Genomic DNA, 15522 nt, shown 5'->3' on the forward strand with positions numbered 1-15522 from the left:
GTTAACATAAAGGCTTGACTTTCAACTTCAATAGTTACATCTGCAGTTGGATAATCTTTTCTCCATCCATGAACACAGGTTATATTCACAACTCGGTTATAGTCTGGTAGGATGTTCTGAAGCACTGACGACTTGACAAGGGTTTGTGAACTTCCTGTGTCTACTAAGTCTTTTACCAAATTCCCATTAATGGCGACACCCACTACATGTTCATGAGGCATACAATCATCATTCTTGTTATCAGATCGAGGTATGCTGCACATTTCAACAACCTTCGCCTTCCTTAGAGGACACACTGAAGCTTTATGTCCTGGCTGTGGACAATAACACAAAATTAAACTTTACATTTGAATGAGCTGGTTTCTCACCACCTGTAGCATCCACATTGTCCATATGAGGCGGTCTGTGAGTTTTGCCTTCAGCAAATCTTGTCCCCACCACAGTTCCTCTCGACCTCACAGGAGCCCTGTGTACTGCACTGTAATGCTCTGCCAGCGCTGCAGCGTCCTCCCGTCTGTGGGTTGTTTTCTTTCACCCAGGTGCGGATGTTAGGAGAGAGTACCCGAAGATACTGCTCCATGATGATAGGGTCCCCAATTTCCTCTTTGCTGCGAATATCCGGCCGTATCCATCTTCCATACAGTCCTTTAAGGCGGCTGTAGGTCTCTCGAACATTCTCTCCAACTGGCACGTTGATGTTCCTGAAACGCTGTCTATATGTCTCTTCTGTAACATTAAATTTCATTAGCACAGCAGTTTATATTTCTTCATTAGAGTCTGATTTATCTTCATCTATTGCAGCATAAGCCTCAAGAGCTTTTCCAGTTAACAGAATGACAGCTCTAGCAGCCCACTCTGTGTCTCCAACCCCATGTTCTGGCTATACATTCAAACCTCAAAAAAACTCTCAGGATCTTCACCTTCCTTGATATCAGGCATTCTGGGCTCTGTCACATGAAGTGCTCCACCCGTTTGAGCCTTCAGGAGGGGAATGCTGCCAAGTTGATGGCTGTGCAGTTTTATTTCTTGGAAGACGAAAAGAAATAGGATTGTCTTTCTGAACAGCCTGTTCATAATGTTCATCATCCATCTCAGGCAAATACCTCGGCATCCTCTCACTTCTCAGTTGCTTAATTTGCTCAAAAAGTATTGCCTCAGTCTTTTTAGAGTTTCGCATAAACTATCATTTCCTCAAAAATGCTTAATTGAGGATCAAAAGATTCTTGACTCACAGTAGCATTTGAAGTCACTTTCGGCCTCACCACCGGTTGTAGATCTTTCTCTGCAGCCATGGCTCCTTCAGGTGGTGGCCCAGGCTCCCTCCACATGGCCGTCCTCCATGTCTGCCAGTGGACCTCTTCTTGTCACTCATGGTCTCCCCCATCCTCTGCTTGCCATTCGTCCAGTTTATTCAGCAGCTTCTCAAAGGCGTCCCAAACGATCCCACTTCTGACACCAATTGTTACAAGGCAAAGGGGTTGTGTCATGGCAAGATTAGGACAAAAACACTGTGAGCAATTCAGGTTCCAAAAATCAGTCAATTTATTTTCTGTTTTCAGTCCAAAACAACAGCATTTGTTCTTCGAAAAGGAAAAAGAAGAGAATCTTTCAAAAACAAACAATCCAACAAAGTGTTCATCTCAGACCTGCTCAAAGATCTCCACTCCAGGCATGCTGCAGGAGCCATTTTGGCTTTCTTCTCTTACCTTCACTTCCTGCTCAGCCTTATAGGCCTGAGGCTCCTCCTCCTCAATCTCTGCCTGTCATTTTTTAATCAAAACTGAACCCTTTATAATTACAATAAAACAAGAATTTAACAAATTATATTAAACACAATATTTCCTCTTGCAAAATACATGTTTGATTTATACATGAAAAAGATATTATTATTATTTTTTGTGAGGGAGCTTTTGCTTCCTAACAGATATGTTTATCATTATAGATACTTTTAAGGCTGTCTGTGTGTTTATCATGAGACACTCTTTAGACGAGATGATACTGAAATGTTTGTACAGCACTTTGTGCTTTTTACCTGTGAAAAGCGTTCAATAAATAAAGATCACTTACTTACTTACATAGATGCTGTTAAGGCTGACTGTCTGTGCACATCGTGCTGCTGCTAGAACTCAATACGACCAGAATATCAGTTTTTTTATCAAATATATAAAGTTTTTGTTAATGTTACATGTGTCCTGATGTCATTCCATTTCTCTGCGTTTGGACCGAGGACCTACTGTGTGTGACTGAAGGGATGCTGTTGTATTAAATAAACATATGTTGGTGCTGTTATTAATGATCAAGGACACATGACACCGTATTGACCCACATTTGTTTTATACCCACTGCTGCTGTTTGATTTGTTTTATTGAATTGTTTGAGTTAAGGAAATCTCAATTGCATTATTCTATTTAAATATTATACTCCATAGGCAAGTAATGCATGGATTTTACATTCCCATGAATATCAAAATAACAAATACAAACCTAATAGTATGTGCTACAGCAGGGAAGGTTATCAATCTATCTTGGGGCAAAAACATAACACATGCTGATACAGTATTTGAAACTCAGAATGTGTGGATGTAATTCAATTAAATTGTTTGAAAAAAAATAAATAAACGTGTGTGCTTACAAGTTGGCATTAAAAAATGAACAAAGTCCTAAAAAGGATTCTACATACGTGTGTGTTAGTGTGAGACTCTCTCCATCTCATCCGTGGATTCGCTCTCACACGCGCATACTCTGTTACAGGTTGTTGAAATGCATGTGTATATATTAAAAAACAAAAAACGGACCCACGGGAACTATTTCAAGCTTCTGGGAACTCTTCCGTTGTCGCAACTCTCTCTCTCAACGGCTCTGTGTGCGTATATAGCACATGGTGAAAATATCAGCATTTATAATGCCGTACCCACGGAGAAATTCGCATTTTTCACTTTCAACACAGCCATGGCCATTGCCCGCCAATAACTTCAGGTCCCGTCCGTGCGGTCTAAACAGCAAACGGTCAAACTAACATGAAAATAAACGTTTTGAAAAATAATCACCAAATAATGAACCATTAAAAAGTGTGTTTCCTCAAAAGAGAAGTCCACTGGAGCTCAAAACTTGTGAAAGAACCTTAAACTATCTTACTCGTGTGCCTGCAGTCCATGTTTACTTGGCTGTGTGTGCAGCGATTGGCTCTGACTGCACATGTGACTGTAGTTCGCCACTGTGATTGGCTCTGGCACGCACTGTAGTGGACCTGTGCAGTAAAATAGATATAGATGGTGCGCTAGCGCCCCCTCACACTGAGGTCAAAAGCTGAATAGGTTTCAGTTCTTGGGCAAACATCAATGTGCCGTCGGGGAGAAATAAAATTAAAATAAATGTTTTTGAAATCACAAAATAAGTCTAAAATGACACATGCACACGATATGTGGAAGCCTTTGACAAAGTTTCAGGTCAAAGAGACACCGTGTCGGGAGATATTCGCTCCACAAACACACATGCACACAGACCTTTCTTGCTTTTATATGTAGAAAGGTAGATAGGTAGATGTACCAAATTCTCAGAAATATTGTTAAATAAAGTAAAGACACATAAAATACTTTCCAGAGAGGGAAAACTCTGCATGCCTTTCCTGACATTAAATTTTTGTAAAGTATTTTTAACATCAGCAATATTAAGATTCCAGTATTGAAATTTTAATGTGCAATACTAGCCAGATGTAAATCTGGATCACTGACACTGTGCCATTTCTACAGAGACACATTGCGAGGATGCAAACCCTTAAAGAAAAACACAGCAGCACAGTTTCCTGCATCAGCAAATTCCAATGCTAAATAACTTTATTTGTAACTTTCAGCAGCTATAAAAACAACACTTACGGGCCAGTTTTTAGCAGTATAAATACATTTTCAACAATGGCTTGAAAGTAATATCGGAGTAATACATTGGAAAAATCTATTAAATATTTTTAGTTTGAATGTTTCATAATTAAAGCAAATCCCTTTCTGGTAAAAATGTAAAATATAAAAATAGTCCCAAGTTCTCTATCATAAAAAAAAATATAAAAGTGAATGAGTTAAGACTTTCTACAGGACTCAGTTAAAACTGCTCTGATTGAAGCAGAAACACCATTTTCTGCTCGACTGCCTCATATTACATTAAATGGCACTGCTATAAGGGTTAATGAAGGGGACCACCTCAGGTGAAGGGGGACATCGATTAAAAGATGTGAGATTATTAAGCACTCAATGAATTCTCTGACCTGGAAGACACAGAATTAAAATGTGATACTTCACGATTTGTGAAGGAGAAAAACGAGTGAGGAGAGAGGTTTGCTCTGCAGCCATGACTGAATCCAGAGGAACTACTGGGCCCTTATTTTACTTCAAACGTTTCAGTTAAACATAAGATGTGAAAAAAGTTTGTTGATTACTTCCAGTTATGCAACACAGCATGTAGTATTACAGGCAGTGGCGTCCGAACCGTTCTCACAGTGCAGTAAAGTGACACTTTGTGAAGCTAGAGCTAAGCCTCGAAAACAGTCTGCAGGACAGAGACAAGACTGCGTTTAAGTGCGTGTGTGTGTGTGTGTGTGTGTGTGTGTGTGTGTGTGTGTGTGAGGGAAGGAAGGATTGCAACAGACTGGGTTCATATGTGTCAGAAGATGGGAAACAGAGGAAAAGGCTCTTTTCTTGGGTGGAATGAACTGGTCCTATCACACCGGAGCAAAAGCATGGCCCTTGCACAGAGGTTTATCCTTCTTCGAGTAAAACGTCTTCCCCTCCAAGTTGATTTGACAAAGCTTTAAAGATAAAAGAAAACAGACAAGAGTGGGATTGGGAGATCGGTGCAGATCTGCTACCTGAGTTCAATATTGCCAAAGTACATTCACAGTGTTGGAAAGAAATCTGAAAGCAAACACAAGAAAACGCTTGTCTGAATCGTCTTTAAATATTCTCAACCTGAGGTAGCCACAGGGAGCGATGGAGACAAAGGCAGAGTGCAGCTGAGAGGGAGAAGGGTTTTTGAGGTCAAGGGTGTTGGGACGCTTACAGAATTTGGGGGCCAGAAGAAAACATCAGAATTGCTATTGATCAAAGTGACTTACAGCACAGACGAAGCAGGTATCGTGCCAGCTGTAGCCCAAGGCCTCGAGAAACCGATCGCCGGCATCAATCTTAAAGTCACAGCCGTGGCATTTGGTGCCAAACATCTTCTCATAGTCTGTGGACAAAAAATAAACAGGTGACAAATAATGTAAGTTAACAATCAAGAGGGTTCAAGGCCACAGCCTCCCAACCAGGGTTGGGGTCAAATAATTATCATGTAATTGCAGATTTCTTCCTGCTAAAAGGGAGTTGTTTCTCTCCACTGTAGCTGATGCATGTTCATGTGGATTTGTTGGGTTTTTTCTTAAGAATTCTTGAGAATTCTACAAAAATTGTCAATTCTAATTTAATACAAATCTGGAAAACCATGTTACAGTTCTACACATATGGAGGTAAAACATATCAAAATATGTTTCATAAAGCTTTCCCACATTTTAACATTTAAAAAAAAAATTAAATTGAGGGGTATAATGACACAAAAAAGGCTCAGATGCCCACACCAAAAATACTAAAATCTATATTTTCATTGATTAGGAAGCCCAACAATGTACCAATAGACAGGAAAGAAATTAGATGATTTGTTTTTAGTTTATTTTACAGCTGATTTAGGACCCATTATCATAATAGATGCTAACACAAGAGGAAGGTTAAATTTTATTAGGTTAATTATTTCAGCCTCAGCTTGTTCTTAATTGTAAATGAACTTTAGTAATTGAAAACGTAATTGTAATTGACTTTCTGAGGATAAAAAAATTATTGTAAATTAATTGTAATTGGAAAAAAATGCTGATCACTGTAATCATAATTGAATTATTATTATTATTGAATTGGGTAATTGAAAACGTAATTGTAACTAAAAAATGTAATTGACCCCAACCCTGCTCCCAACTATTTACATGTAATGTCTCTTAGCGCTAAAAAGACAGACGACAATATTTGGATGCCTTGCTTTGCTGCTGTGTATTCAGCATTCTGAGTGTTTACATTATAGTGTACATGAGGGTGTGCAGCAGGGATTAGGACGCGGGAAAAACGGCTCCAGATACTTGACTGGATTTGTCAGCCTCTTTCATTGGGAAGGACTCTGGGGGAAAGTGTCAGGTTATAATGCTGCTTCTCAAGAGTGAGTGGGTAAGAGCTGTACAAAACCCTGAAAAGTGCTGAGGCAGCAGAATGTTTATCAGAGCTAAAGGCATTATTCTGAATAGGAGCACTCAGGTTCTGATAAAAAAAAAACAGCTGCAGCAATCCATGTCCGAGGCAGGCGGCTGCACAGCTAAATCATTTAAAGCGTAACACCAGAAAGCATGCACCGTCCATAAAAGCCAATACAGAATTGTATGAAGAAAACTGGAGCTAAATAGATTAACGCAGATCAACACATCACACTTTATGATTGACTGGGGTCGCTGCCAAGAATGTGCAGGGCTAAGCCAAAGCCCACAGCCAAACTTCAACAACACTTTTACATTCAACTTGATTAGAAATGATGAAAGCCATTCATATAAAAGTGAAGGGATGGCTTTGCAGCAGAGGGAAGCTTCTTCAAAGGCAACGCATTTATCACAAAAGGCACTCCAAGTTAACCAGTGTCTCCACTTTTCCGTAGTGGAGCTTCAGCTTCAGCTGTAACCTTAACTGCCCTCATTTCAAGTAAAAACATCAAACATTGTTTGTCAGAAACAACCCATTCACAAACTTAATGCAGCATGGCAGCGCGTCAGTTCCTCTCTGTTCATCCGTGTACTTTGGGCCAATACAGATTTGGAATAAATATGCAAGGCTTGATCTGTGCACCAAGTTACTGCAGCTGAGACGCTCTCAGTTGGTGCTGGAACTAATCTACACACTCAGATTTCTAACAAGGTTTTCCTTCTGTCAGTGTTTCTGATTGTCTGCTCTAACATCAATTCTAAACACCATCTGGGCTTTGAGTGAGGCTGCAAATTTTACTTTTGATTAAAACAGGCCTTTCTCTGGGTTATTATTATGTGATTCTGAATGTTCTTTATTTGGAGAACATGATAAGCATCCAGCAGAAAGCAAAGGTGCACATCTTCTGTACATGCTTATTTGGTTTACCAGCTCACACACCAGTTTATCACAGAGTAAACATAAGCTGCTATTCATAGGCAGCAATGCTAACTATTGAGTCACAGTGTTTGAAAAGTTCTTGCGTTTTTATTCTGTTAGTTACTGCAATTGTTTTACAGGAATAAAAATGTGTATGTTTTACCAACACCCCGTCTGACATCTACATAAGATATAACCATCTCCAATAGAGGGCGCACAGTACAAATAAACCCTAACACTTCATTATTACCTCTGCTAAGGAGGTTATGTTTTGCTTGTCTGGGATCAGGCTAAATAAAAAAACTAATGGATACATTGTGATGACATTTTCAGCAAATGTTCAAAACGAGATGAGGAACAAGTGGTTAGATTTTGGGGATGATCTGGATCAATATCATGGATCTAACGTTTAGGTGATAATGCAATAGGGGATTGATATGGTGGAGGGCTGAGCGCTTTCTAGTTTGTCTGTTAGGACTACATCAAAAGTACTTCAATTTTACCCAAAGACACACTTTATGCAATGGAGGATTCCATTAAATTTTGGAGGGGATCAATATTATGATTCTAGATTGTTTCAAAAATAAAAATTTCCCCGTCTGTCATTATTGGCAAAATGTATAAAATGTATATCTCTGTTTGTAATTCGCCGATCTTTATGAAATTAAGTTGCGAAATTAAGTTACTTAACTCAGTTATGTTGGGTTGGTTCTTTAATTAATTTAATTAGTGTGAATGATCATTGTACCATGATCAGGATCACTGAGCTAGATCACAGCCAATATCTGGTAAAAACAATATCTGGTGCTTGGCAGAGGTTTACTCTCTTAATGCATTTGTTAACAGTGCAGGCAAACTACACACATGTATTCTCACTCTAATGCTCATAAATATAAAGTACAATATAAACCTTTGGGAACCAACACTGAATAGTCATGATAGAGGCACAGGCGTCATTTAAAATATTGTTTGTTATGTGAAAAAGCAGATGAGGTTTTATGTTCCCAGCTTTAAAAACTTGCTATCCTTATGAATTTTGAACAGACTAGAAGTTCAGACTAGCAGAAAGACTGCAAAGCACACTTCACAGCTATGCCTGAACCCTAAACACTTGATTTACCAAACCAACTAAAGCCAATGCAACATATTGAACCCTTGTGAGGACAGAGTAGACAAACATACCAGCTGGTGGCAAAACTGCATGAATTTGTTGTTTGCCAAACACATATAAAACTCACAGTAGAAGACAAGGGGCCAGGTTGGACGGTTTTCCATCCTTCAGGCTCTTTTTAAGTGTGTTTCATTGGCAAAAAGTAATTTGAGGCGAATGAACAGACGTTATATTTATTCAGTAAAACATTAAACAGGCAGTTTTCAGAGGACTGTGCTAGTTTTTCCAACCGTTTGAGTCCATTCATTATATGTATGCTATCTGTAGTAAACCACCTTGGAAATCAATGGGCTCACTGCTGCCGTCTGTGCAGTCAACTGCTACAGAAACAACAATTCCTTGATCCCACCTTCTTGTTTTCATTGGCTCTTGGGACCAATTTGAGGCAACTTTGTTGTGATTTGCACTATATAAATAAAGTTGAATTGAATTTGAACTTTTCACTAAAAAAAAATTTTTTAAATGACAGCGACAGAGTTTGAGTCTTTACACACCTCCCACTAACAGACGTTTATAACAAGTATTTGTTCTGAATGTATCTAACTACTGCAGGCCAGTGCAGACTTATTGACTTCCATGGCTACACTGATACTTAGGGCTGCTCTTAGTTGATCCTCACCTCTCTCACAGTAGGGTTCACCTTCCTCCATGTAAAAAGCTTGATTCCTGATTGGATTCTTACAGGCGGCACACTTGAAACACTGAACATGGTAGGTCATCTTCAGGGCATGCATAATTTCCTAAGAAGAAGGAAAAATGTTTTTAGTCAAGATGTATAGCACCCTCACTATTGTTTTCTGTGTACTTTATTATTATTATAGAACATAGTTTTGTCCGATAAACCCCAAATTTAGTCTGATTTTACCAATCCAAAACCAGCATACAGAACACTGACACTGCTGCTATGTTCTGGGGTTTTCGTAAGTTTAACGGTCATTGATTAATTGGTAAAATCAAATAAAGTAAATTTCCCATTTAAACCTTTTGGGACAATTACATAATTTTTTATACAATTTATATCAACCCCACAAATCCCCTTGCTGTTAGTCATTATTTTAATACAGTTTATTATATCAAAAATACTGACTCCGAGGGGTAATTCTGACCCCTAAGGGTTATACTGACTCTGAGGGGTTTTATTGACTTCGAGGGTTTATTATCATTCCAAGGGATTGGACTGAGGGATATACTGACTCTGAAGAGTTATACTGGTTCCGAGGGGCTATACTGACTCCAAGGATTTATACTGACTGCTTATGCCTCTTCACTTGCATTTTCTTTAGAAAATGCAGTTTGCCTAGTTTAATCTATATTTCTGCTTCAGCTGGCTGACTGCACTCATGTCTCATACAGAATCTCCATCTCTGGGCCAACATCAATAGAAATTCTCCCTCGTGTTTCCCCTCTTGTTGATTTTGCTCAACATATTCAAACAGCTCTTACCCCTGTGATCTTCTTTTTGCACTTGGCACAGTTGGGAGCATATCGGTTATCGTGGCACTTGGTACAGTAGACAGATCCCCTTTCCTCAAAGAAGCCTCCCTCCTCCAGAAATGCCTTGCACTGTGAACAGGTAAATTCTTCGGGGTGCCAAGAACGTCCCAATGCAACAAGGTACCGACCCCTGCAAAACACATACATAAATATCACATCAAAGCACCGATACATGCATAATGTTGAGGAAACTCTTGGAAAGCAACTGAGAGGGCTGATGTGTTTCTGTCCTTTGAACTTTATAATAGGATCATAGCTCTTTTTTTGGCATTTGCAACCAGAATAAGAACTACAATTTCCCCACTATCAGTGAAGTGTCAGGAAATGTCAGGTCTGTCTTTAAAGATAACAAGATGCCTCCAAAGTCTGTAAATTCTGCTGACTAGCTTCTTTCTGCTGCAGACATGCATTCTGTCGTGGTGCATTTTAACCAAGTTAAATAATGTGTCCCATCTAACAGAAATATGAAGGCAGCCAACAGTGACAGCACAATATTTTAATTGAATAAATCATTTTGACAGCATGGATTCACCTGATTATTTTGTTGCATGCGCCACATACTGGGGTCCTTCCACTATCCTCAGGTGTGTGCTGCGCTGCCTGCAGAATGGAGCTGCGGTTCTGCATGGGCGTCGGCTGCACCGGCTGCTGGTGTTGGGTCACAACCAGGCTGGTCTTATCTGGGCGGAAGCGCTCCGCAAAGTTTGGGTCAGTGACCCATGGAGGTCGACCGCTAGAGGTGGAACCAGCAGCTGCTGTTTTAGAGGCTGTTACAGAAAAGCAAGGTGATCCCTGGTAAAATGTTTAAGTTTGATGGAAAAATGTCAGTTTTACTGACTACAAGTGTGTCACAAAACCTCAAGTGTCGACAGCAAATACCAAGACTCTATAAGCACAATTGCTCTTAGATGCTACTAAGAAGGTTGTTTTGGTGGCAGCGGGGGTGAAAACTCACCATCTGGTTTATCTGCTGCTTGGGTCTTGGCAGGTGAGGGAGTTGGCTCAAGGCTGTGGGAGGAAACAGGCTAATTAACAAAAGATACACACAACTCACAATTTAACACACATACACACTGTAACCATGGTTACTTCTTAGTGAGAATCACCATGTAGATATTGGTAACCATAGCCTATAGTTACCTCATTACTAAACACCTGTTTGGTTTTAGGATATCTCTAGATTAGGTCTTTATAATTTCCATTTAGGAGAATTAGTTTTCACACAAGTGAGCGTGAATACATTGACCTCTGAGTAGAGAAGCACAACACCTTTGTAAATAATTACACGCTTAAACAGTAAAAAAAAAGATCATTGATTCTGGCAATACTGAATCACTCTGCTTTTGTGTATTTAGTATTTTAGAAGTTTGTGATAAGAACAGTTGACCTTGCATGAGCATTCCTTTCTCAAAGGTCTCACAATAATAAACATTATTACGCAACTAGAAAGACTTTGACAAGATCATATTTCCATTATTTTGTCTCATAGCTGCACTGTGTGGTTTGCAGCCACATAAAACACACAATACATTAAAAAAACAACAATAAAAGTATGAGCTATGGGTGTTTTAAATATGTCAACAGTACAAAAATATACCTACTGATTTCCGACCAGAAGTAAATCACCAAATATAACTAGGATGTTAAATAATAATAATTATAATATAATGATGCCTGGTTCACATAGACTTTGTAATGATAAATAAATGTATTGTGAAAAGTCCAATAAAGACTTGATTAAGTAATCATTAACAAATCAAAACCAGTATAATCCATTAGTTAGACCAATGTTAATAAATAAAGAAGTTCCAGGCCAGTTTTCAGTTGAAAAGCTAGTCCCAAGGTAAAAAGGTTGCAGCATTGTGAAGGCTCCCATAAAACATTTCCAGACTACAGGAGGAAATTCTGTCACTAAGGGTCAGATTGGGCGGAGGAATTTGTTTCTCCATAAACCGTGGAAACAAACCTTTAAAAAACTCACTCAGAACTAAATATGCAAAGTCCTCCAGTTACCAGACTCTCAGTCTATTCCTGTCATAAATCGTCACTCACCATTCATGACCTATGTGAACTCTCTGGACCAAGAACAACATGGCCTGTGACGCCACCTTTTGGGTGAACAGAGGAGCTGCCTTTGTCTCTTAGTCCTAGGAGCAGTGTTCATTTTGACAAGAAATTTAAATTCAGTTTTAGTCTTAGTCTTTTCACCAAAACTCTTTTAGTCGTCTAAAAACACCAAGCAATTTTAGTCGACTAAATAAATATCAGATTTACTAGACAATTTTTTACCGCTGGTGTAGGAAACAAACTAAACCTACTGTAATTCATGTGTGTATATGTAATATGTAAAACACAACTCTGTCACTATTTCAATACAAAAGTAGTACTGATTAACACAAACAGACTGTCAAGTTTAAAATTGTATATTTCTCCAATAATAATTCAAACAAAATAGTGCAATAAGTAAACTTTTTGTAAGAAATTGGGTCTGGTGATGTGGCAGTCTCTGCTCACTTCGTCGCCCCAGAGTTGGTCATGCCAATGAGAGCCAAACATGAAAAAACGTCATATATACCCAGCGCAAAGCAGTATCAAAACAAACATGGCGACTTGACACGGAAAAGACTGCTCTGTTTTAACAGACCTGGATATATTATAAGCTTGTCGCGCTATTTTCGTCTCGTCCTTTATTAACTAGTTTTTAGTTTTCATCTGCAAAAGTATATTCGTGACAAAATTAATGACGAAAACATATTGTCCACAAAATTAACACTGCCTAGGAGGAAATCTGTTTAAAGGGACAACAACTGTACTTATAGTTCATCTGTTCTCTCTGTCCCTCTCTCTCACTCTTATCCTCTGACATACTCTCGGCCATTATATGTATCAAATAAAGTGTTATCAATGATTTTTTTAAATGCGATTATCAAAACTGGAATGCATTTTGCCTGCCTATATATTGTGAAATCATCATTGTGATTTCTTTTTGTTGAAACACTTATTTCAGACAGCGGATCATTTTTAACACCTTGATTTAACTTGGTTTGTGTTGATAGCGCACTTACTGATCTGCTCCAAAGTGACAGGAAATACTGCTTTTGATGCACTATAACTGATCGTAGTGTGGATATAACAGTTTAGTATGGTAATAATTTATGTTAATTTACATTCATATTGAGACTTATATTTGTAAATATTACATCGGTAAAATGTGTCCAGAGTAAATCCTGTTGTGCGCCTAGATAAACTTTTACTCTGAATTTTGCCACCGAACGCATTAAGTGAACAAACTGCTGCAGGATTAAAAAAATTAAAAAATAAATCTTGTTTCCACATACTATACCCATTACATTTTGTCTTTTTTTTTTTTTTTGTGTGTGGGGGGCGGTGGCTGCCTCTCGGCCTGGGATCTTGGGGGCATCTGGTGGGTTGCTCGGCCGCGGGGGGTTGCCTGGGGCTCCCTGGCCTCCGCTCTTTCTGCTGGCCTGGCTGCATCTGCGGGCCCAGGGCAGTTCCTGGGCTTGCAGTAGCGTTTTTTTTTTTTTTGCACATATACTGGAATACGATGGGATGTGGGATAAAACTCATACTGGGCTTAACCTTAGACACGTTAATCCCAAATACTTGCTTTAGGTACTACCATTCACTCATTCCCCCTGTTCACAGCCACCACCATTATAGCTAAGCTTCACACTTGTCACCATACTGGCTGGATTACACAACATAATAAGTACAATATATTCTACAACCTCACATCTCACCCTCACTGCAAAACAGTCTATTCTTCCCCACCTTTTCTATTTCCTGCCTTGAGTCTCTCCTCCCTGCTCCCTTTCCCCTCCCCCTACAATTAGGTGTAACACTGCTCTCCCTTTTTATATCCTCCCCATAATAAAAGATTTCTTACCCTTCCTTAGGGAGGGCTGGTGATGGTCACAATTAAGCAATAAAATAAATCAATGTATTTTATTGCAATAACAAAATATGCATTGCTGTCTCGTGATTGCACTTCCTGTGGTGTTGACCTTTGACAGCATGTGCAGACAAGTAAAAAAAAAATAAAAAAATTACATTTTATTGTCAATAGTAGCCAGACAGCTAAACAAACACAGCATAATAATTCAGTTGTAAAACTATAAGAAAAGTTGGTGCATTCAGTCTTTACTTTAGCAGTAATGAGAACAATAAGAAACCTGAGCATACACACTGTATGATTGGCATCATTCACTGGCAAAGTGAAAGAAACTCATCAGACAAGCTAAAGCTGTCAGACTGGGATGTGGAAGAGTTTTGCTTCAAGCATTTCAACATGAGAAGTGTTGAAATAAAAAGTTTTTTTTCCAACATTTCAAAGTGTTCTTACCCACAGCAACGTAACTATATATTTAGAAAATCTTCAAACCATCACTGAGATGGAAAACAACCTCAGAGCGAAGGCGGCAAGCTCTGGAGACACATTATCTTGAGAAAAAAGTACAACACCGCCTCAGGTGGGTACCTTGTTTACATCATCAACTGCTCAATTTACAATACACTAATGAAAGCTGATGAAATATCTTCTCATTTTCAAAAACTTTAAAAGAAATGAGGAATGAGGTAATCTCAGCCCAGTGCACCAACAAGGTCAAGTTTGCACATCAATTACACTGTTTGCCTCCAAACAAACCAGCGCAAGGAAGCACAGGTCACAGACTCCCAGCTGCAAGCGATTTAGAGAGAGAAAGAAAAAAATATTATAAAATACTGTAATATTAGCAGTATACCAGAAGAAGAACCAGTCTTAAACCAAACTTACCCAGTTTACGGTACACCTTGACATATTTTAAGTCCATCACAGGGCTAACCAGAGTCAGACAATCCCCTTCCTGTGATGAGTTTAGGCTATTTTTTGAGACAAAACAATATGCAAAGAGAAAACCAATGCCTACTTTTGCAAACTCAACTCAAAGTATTGAAGCTTGAGGTGGTGTTACTTTTTAAACAAGTACTTTCTAAACCCAGAAAGACAAAAACAAGTCAAGAGTGTAAAGATGTGAGGTTAAAAAGCATCTCTGGCAGCCAGGTTATACAAAGGGCAGACCATGTTAAAGTCTGCTTGACACACAGACTCTGGGTCAGCACACACCGACAGTGTGAGATCCCACAAACACTTCACAAACTATCCTCCTAAACAGCGAGAGCACCCCGGGTGGGCTGCTCTCCGTGGCAACCGGCCAACAGAGCACGTCTCACACAAATCACAGAAGCGTCTTTTGCTGCTTTCCTACATGATGAGAGACGTAGGTGTAATTTTGATGAAACCATCTGGCATTGGCTTAGTGACACAGGAACATTTTCTCTGTATTCAACCTGCTTCCTCCTTCCCTATGTGGTGCAGGTGCACAATTTCTGCATCATGGATTGCGTTGACAGGATTTTCTTTTCGTCTTTCCTACATTTCATTTCTTCTCGCTGTGTGCTCTTCCAGATTATATATTCACCTCAGGGTTTCTTTAAGCTTACTCTCCTGTGGGATGTTTCAGCCTCAGCAATGAGGCACGAAGTAGAATTTGTTGGCAGTTCAGCATCTGGCAAAGGAAAGGAGCGGGTCTTGATTTTTCTGGGAGCAAGAACCGACTGCCACACTGCATCCAGTGGAGGAGGAGAAGGTGATGCAGCTCTGTCTGATCTCAACACTAAAAAT

General features: G+C 39.3%; 1 protein-coding gene across 3 annotated transcripts in view; it reads right to left on the bottom strand.

Moving 5' to 3' along the window:
* Nucleotides 1-3794: 3794 nt before the first annotated feature.
* The window catches only part of pdlim7 (PDZ and LIM domain 7), a 43527-nt gene continuing 31799 nt past the window's right edge, over nucleotides 3795-15522 (bottom strand). For all 3 annotated transcript variants that reach the window (XM_028460231.1, XM_028460229.1, XM_028460230.1), the window contains 6 exons: nucleotides 10795-10847; nucleotides 10372-10606; nucleotides 9789-9969; nucleotides 8965-9085; nucleotides 5101-5216; nucleotides 3795-4794 (listed from right to left, as the gene is read on the bottom strand). In XM_028460231.1, the coding sequence (XP_028316032.1) occupies nucleotides 4708-4794; nucleotides 5101-5216; nucleotides 8965-9085; nucleotides 9789-9969; nucleotides 10372-10606; nucleotides 10795-10847 (793 nt within the window). In that variant the 3' untranslated portion in view covers nucleotides 3795-4707. The remainder of the gene's footprint in view (nucleotides 4795-5100; nucleotides 5217-8964; nucleotides 9086-9788; nucleotides 9970-10371; nucleotides 10607-10794; nucleotides 10848-15522) is intronic.

Source organism: Gouania willdenowi, chromosome 10 (assembly GCF_900634775.1).
Source record: "Gouania willdenowi chromosome 10, fGouWil2.1, whole genome shotgun sequence".
Lineage (NCBI taxonomy): Eukaryota > Metazoa > Chordata > Actinopteri > Blenniiformes > Gobiesocidae > Gouania > Gouania willdenowi.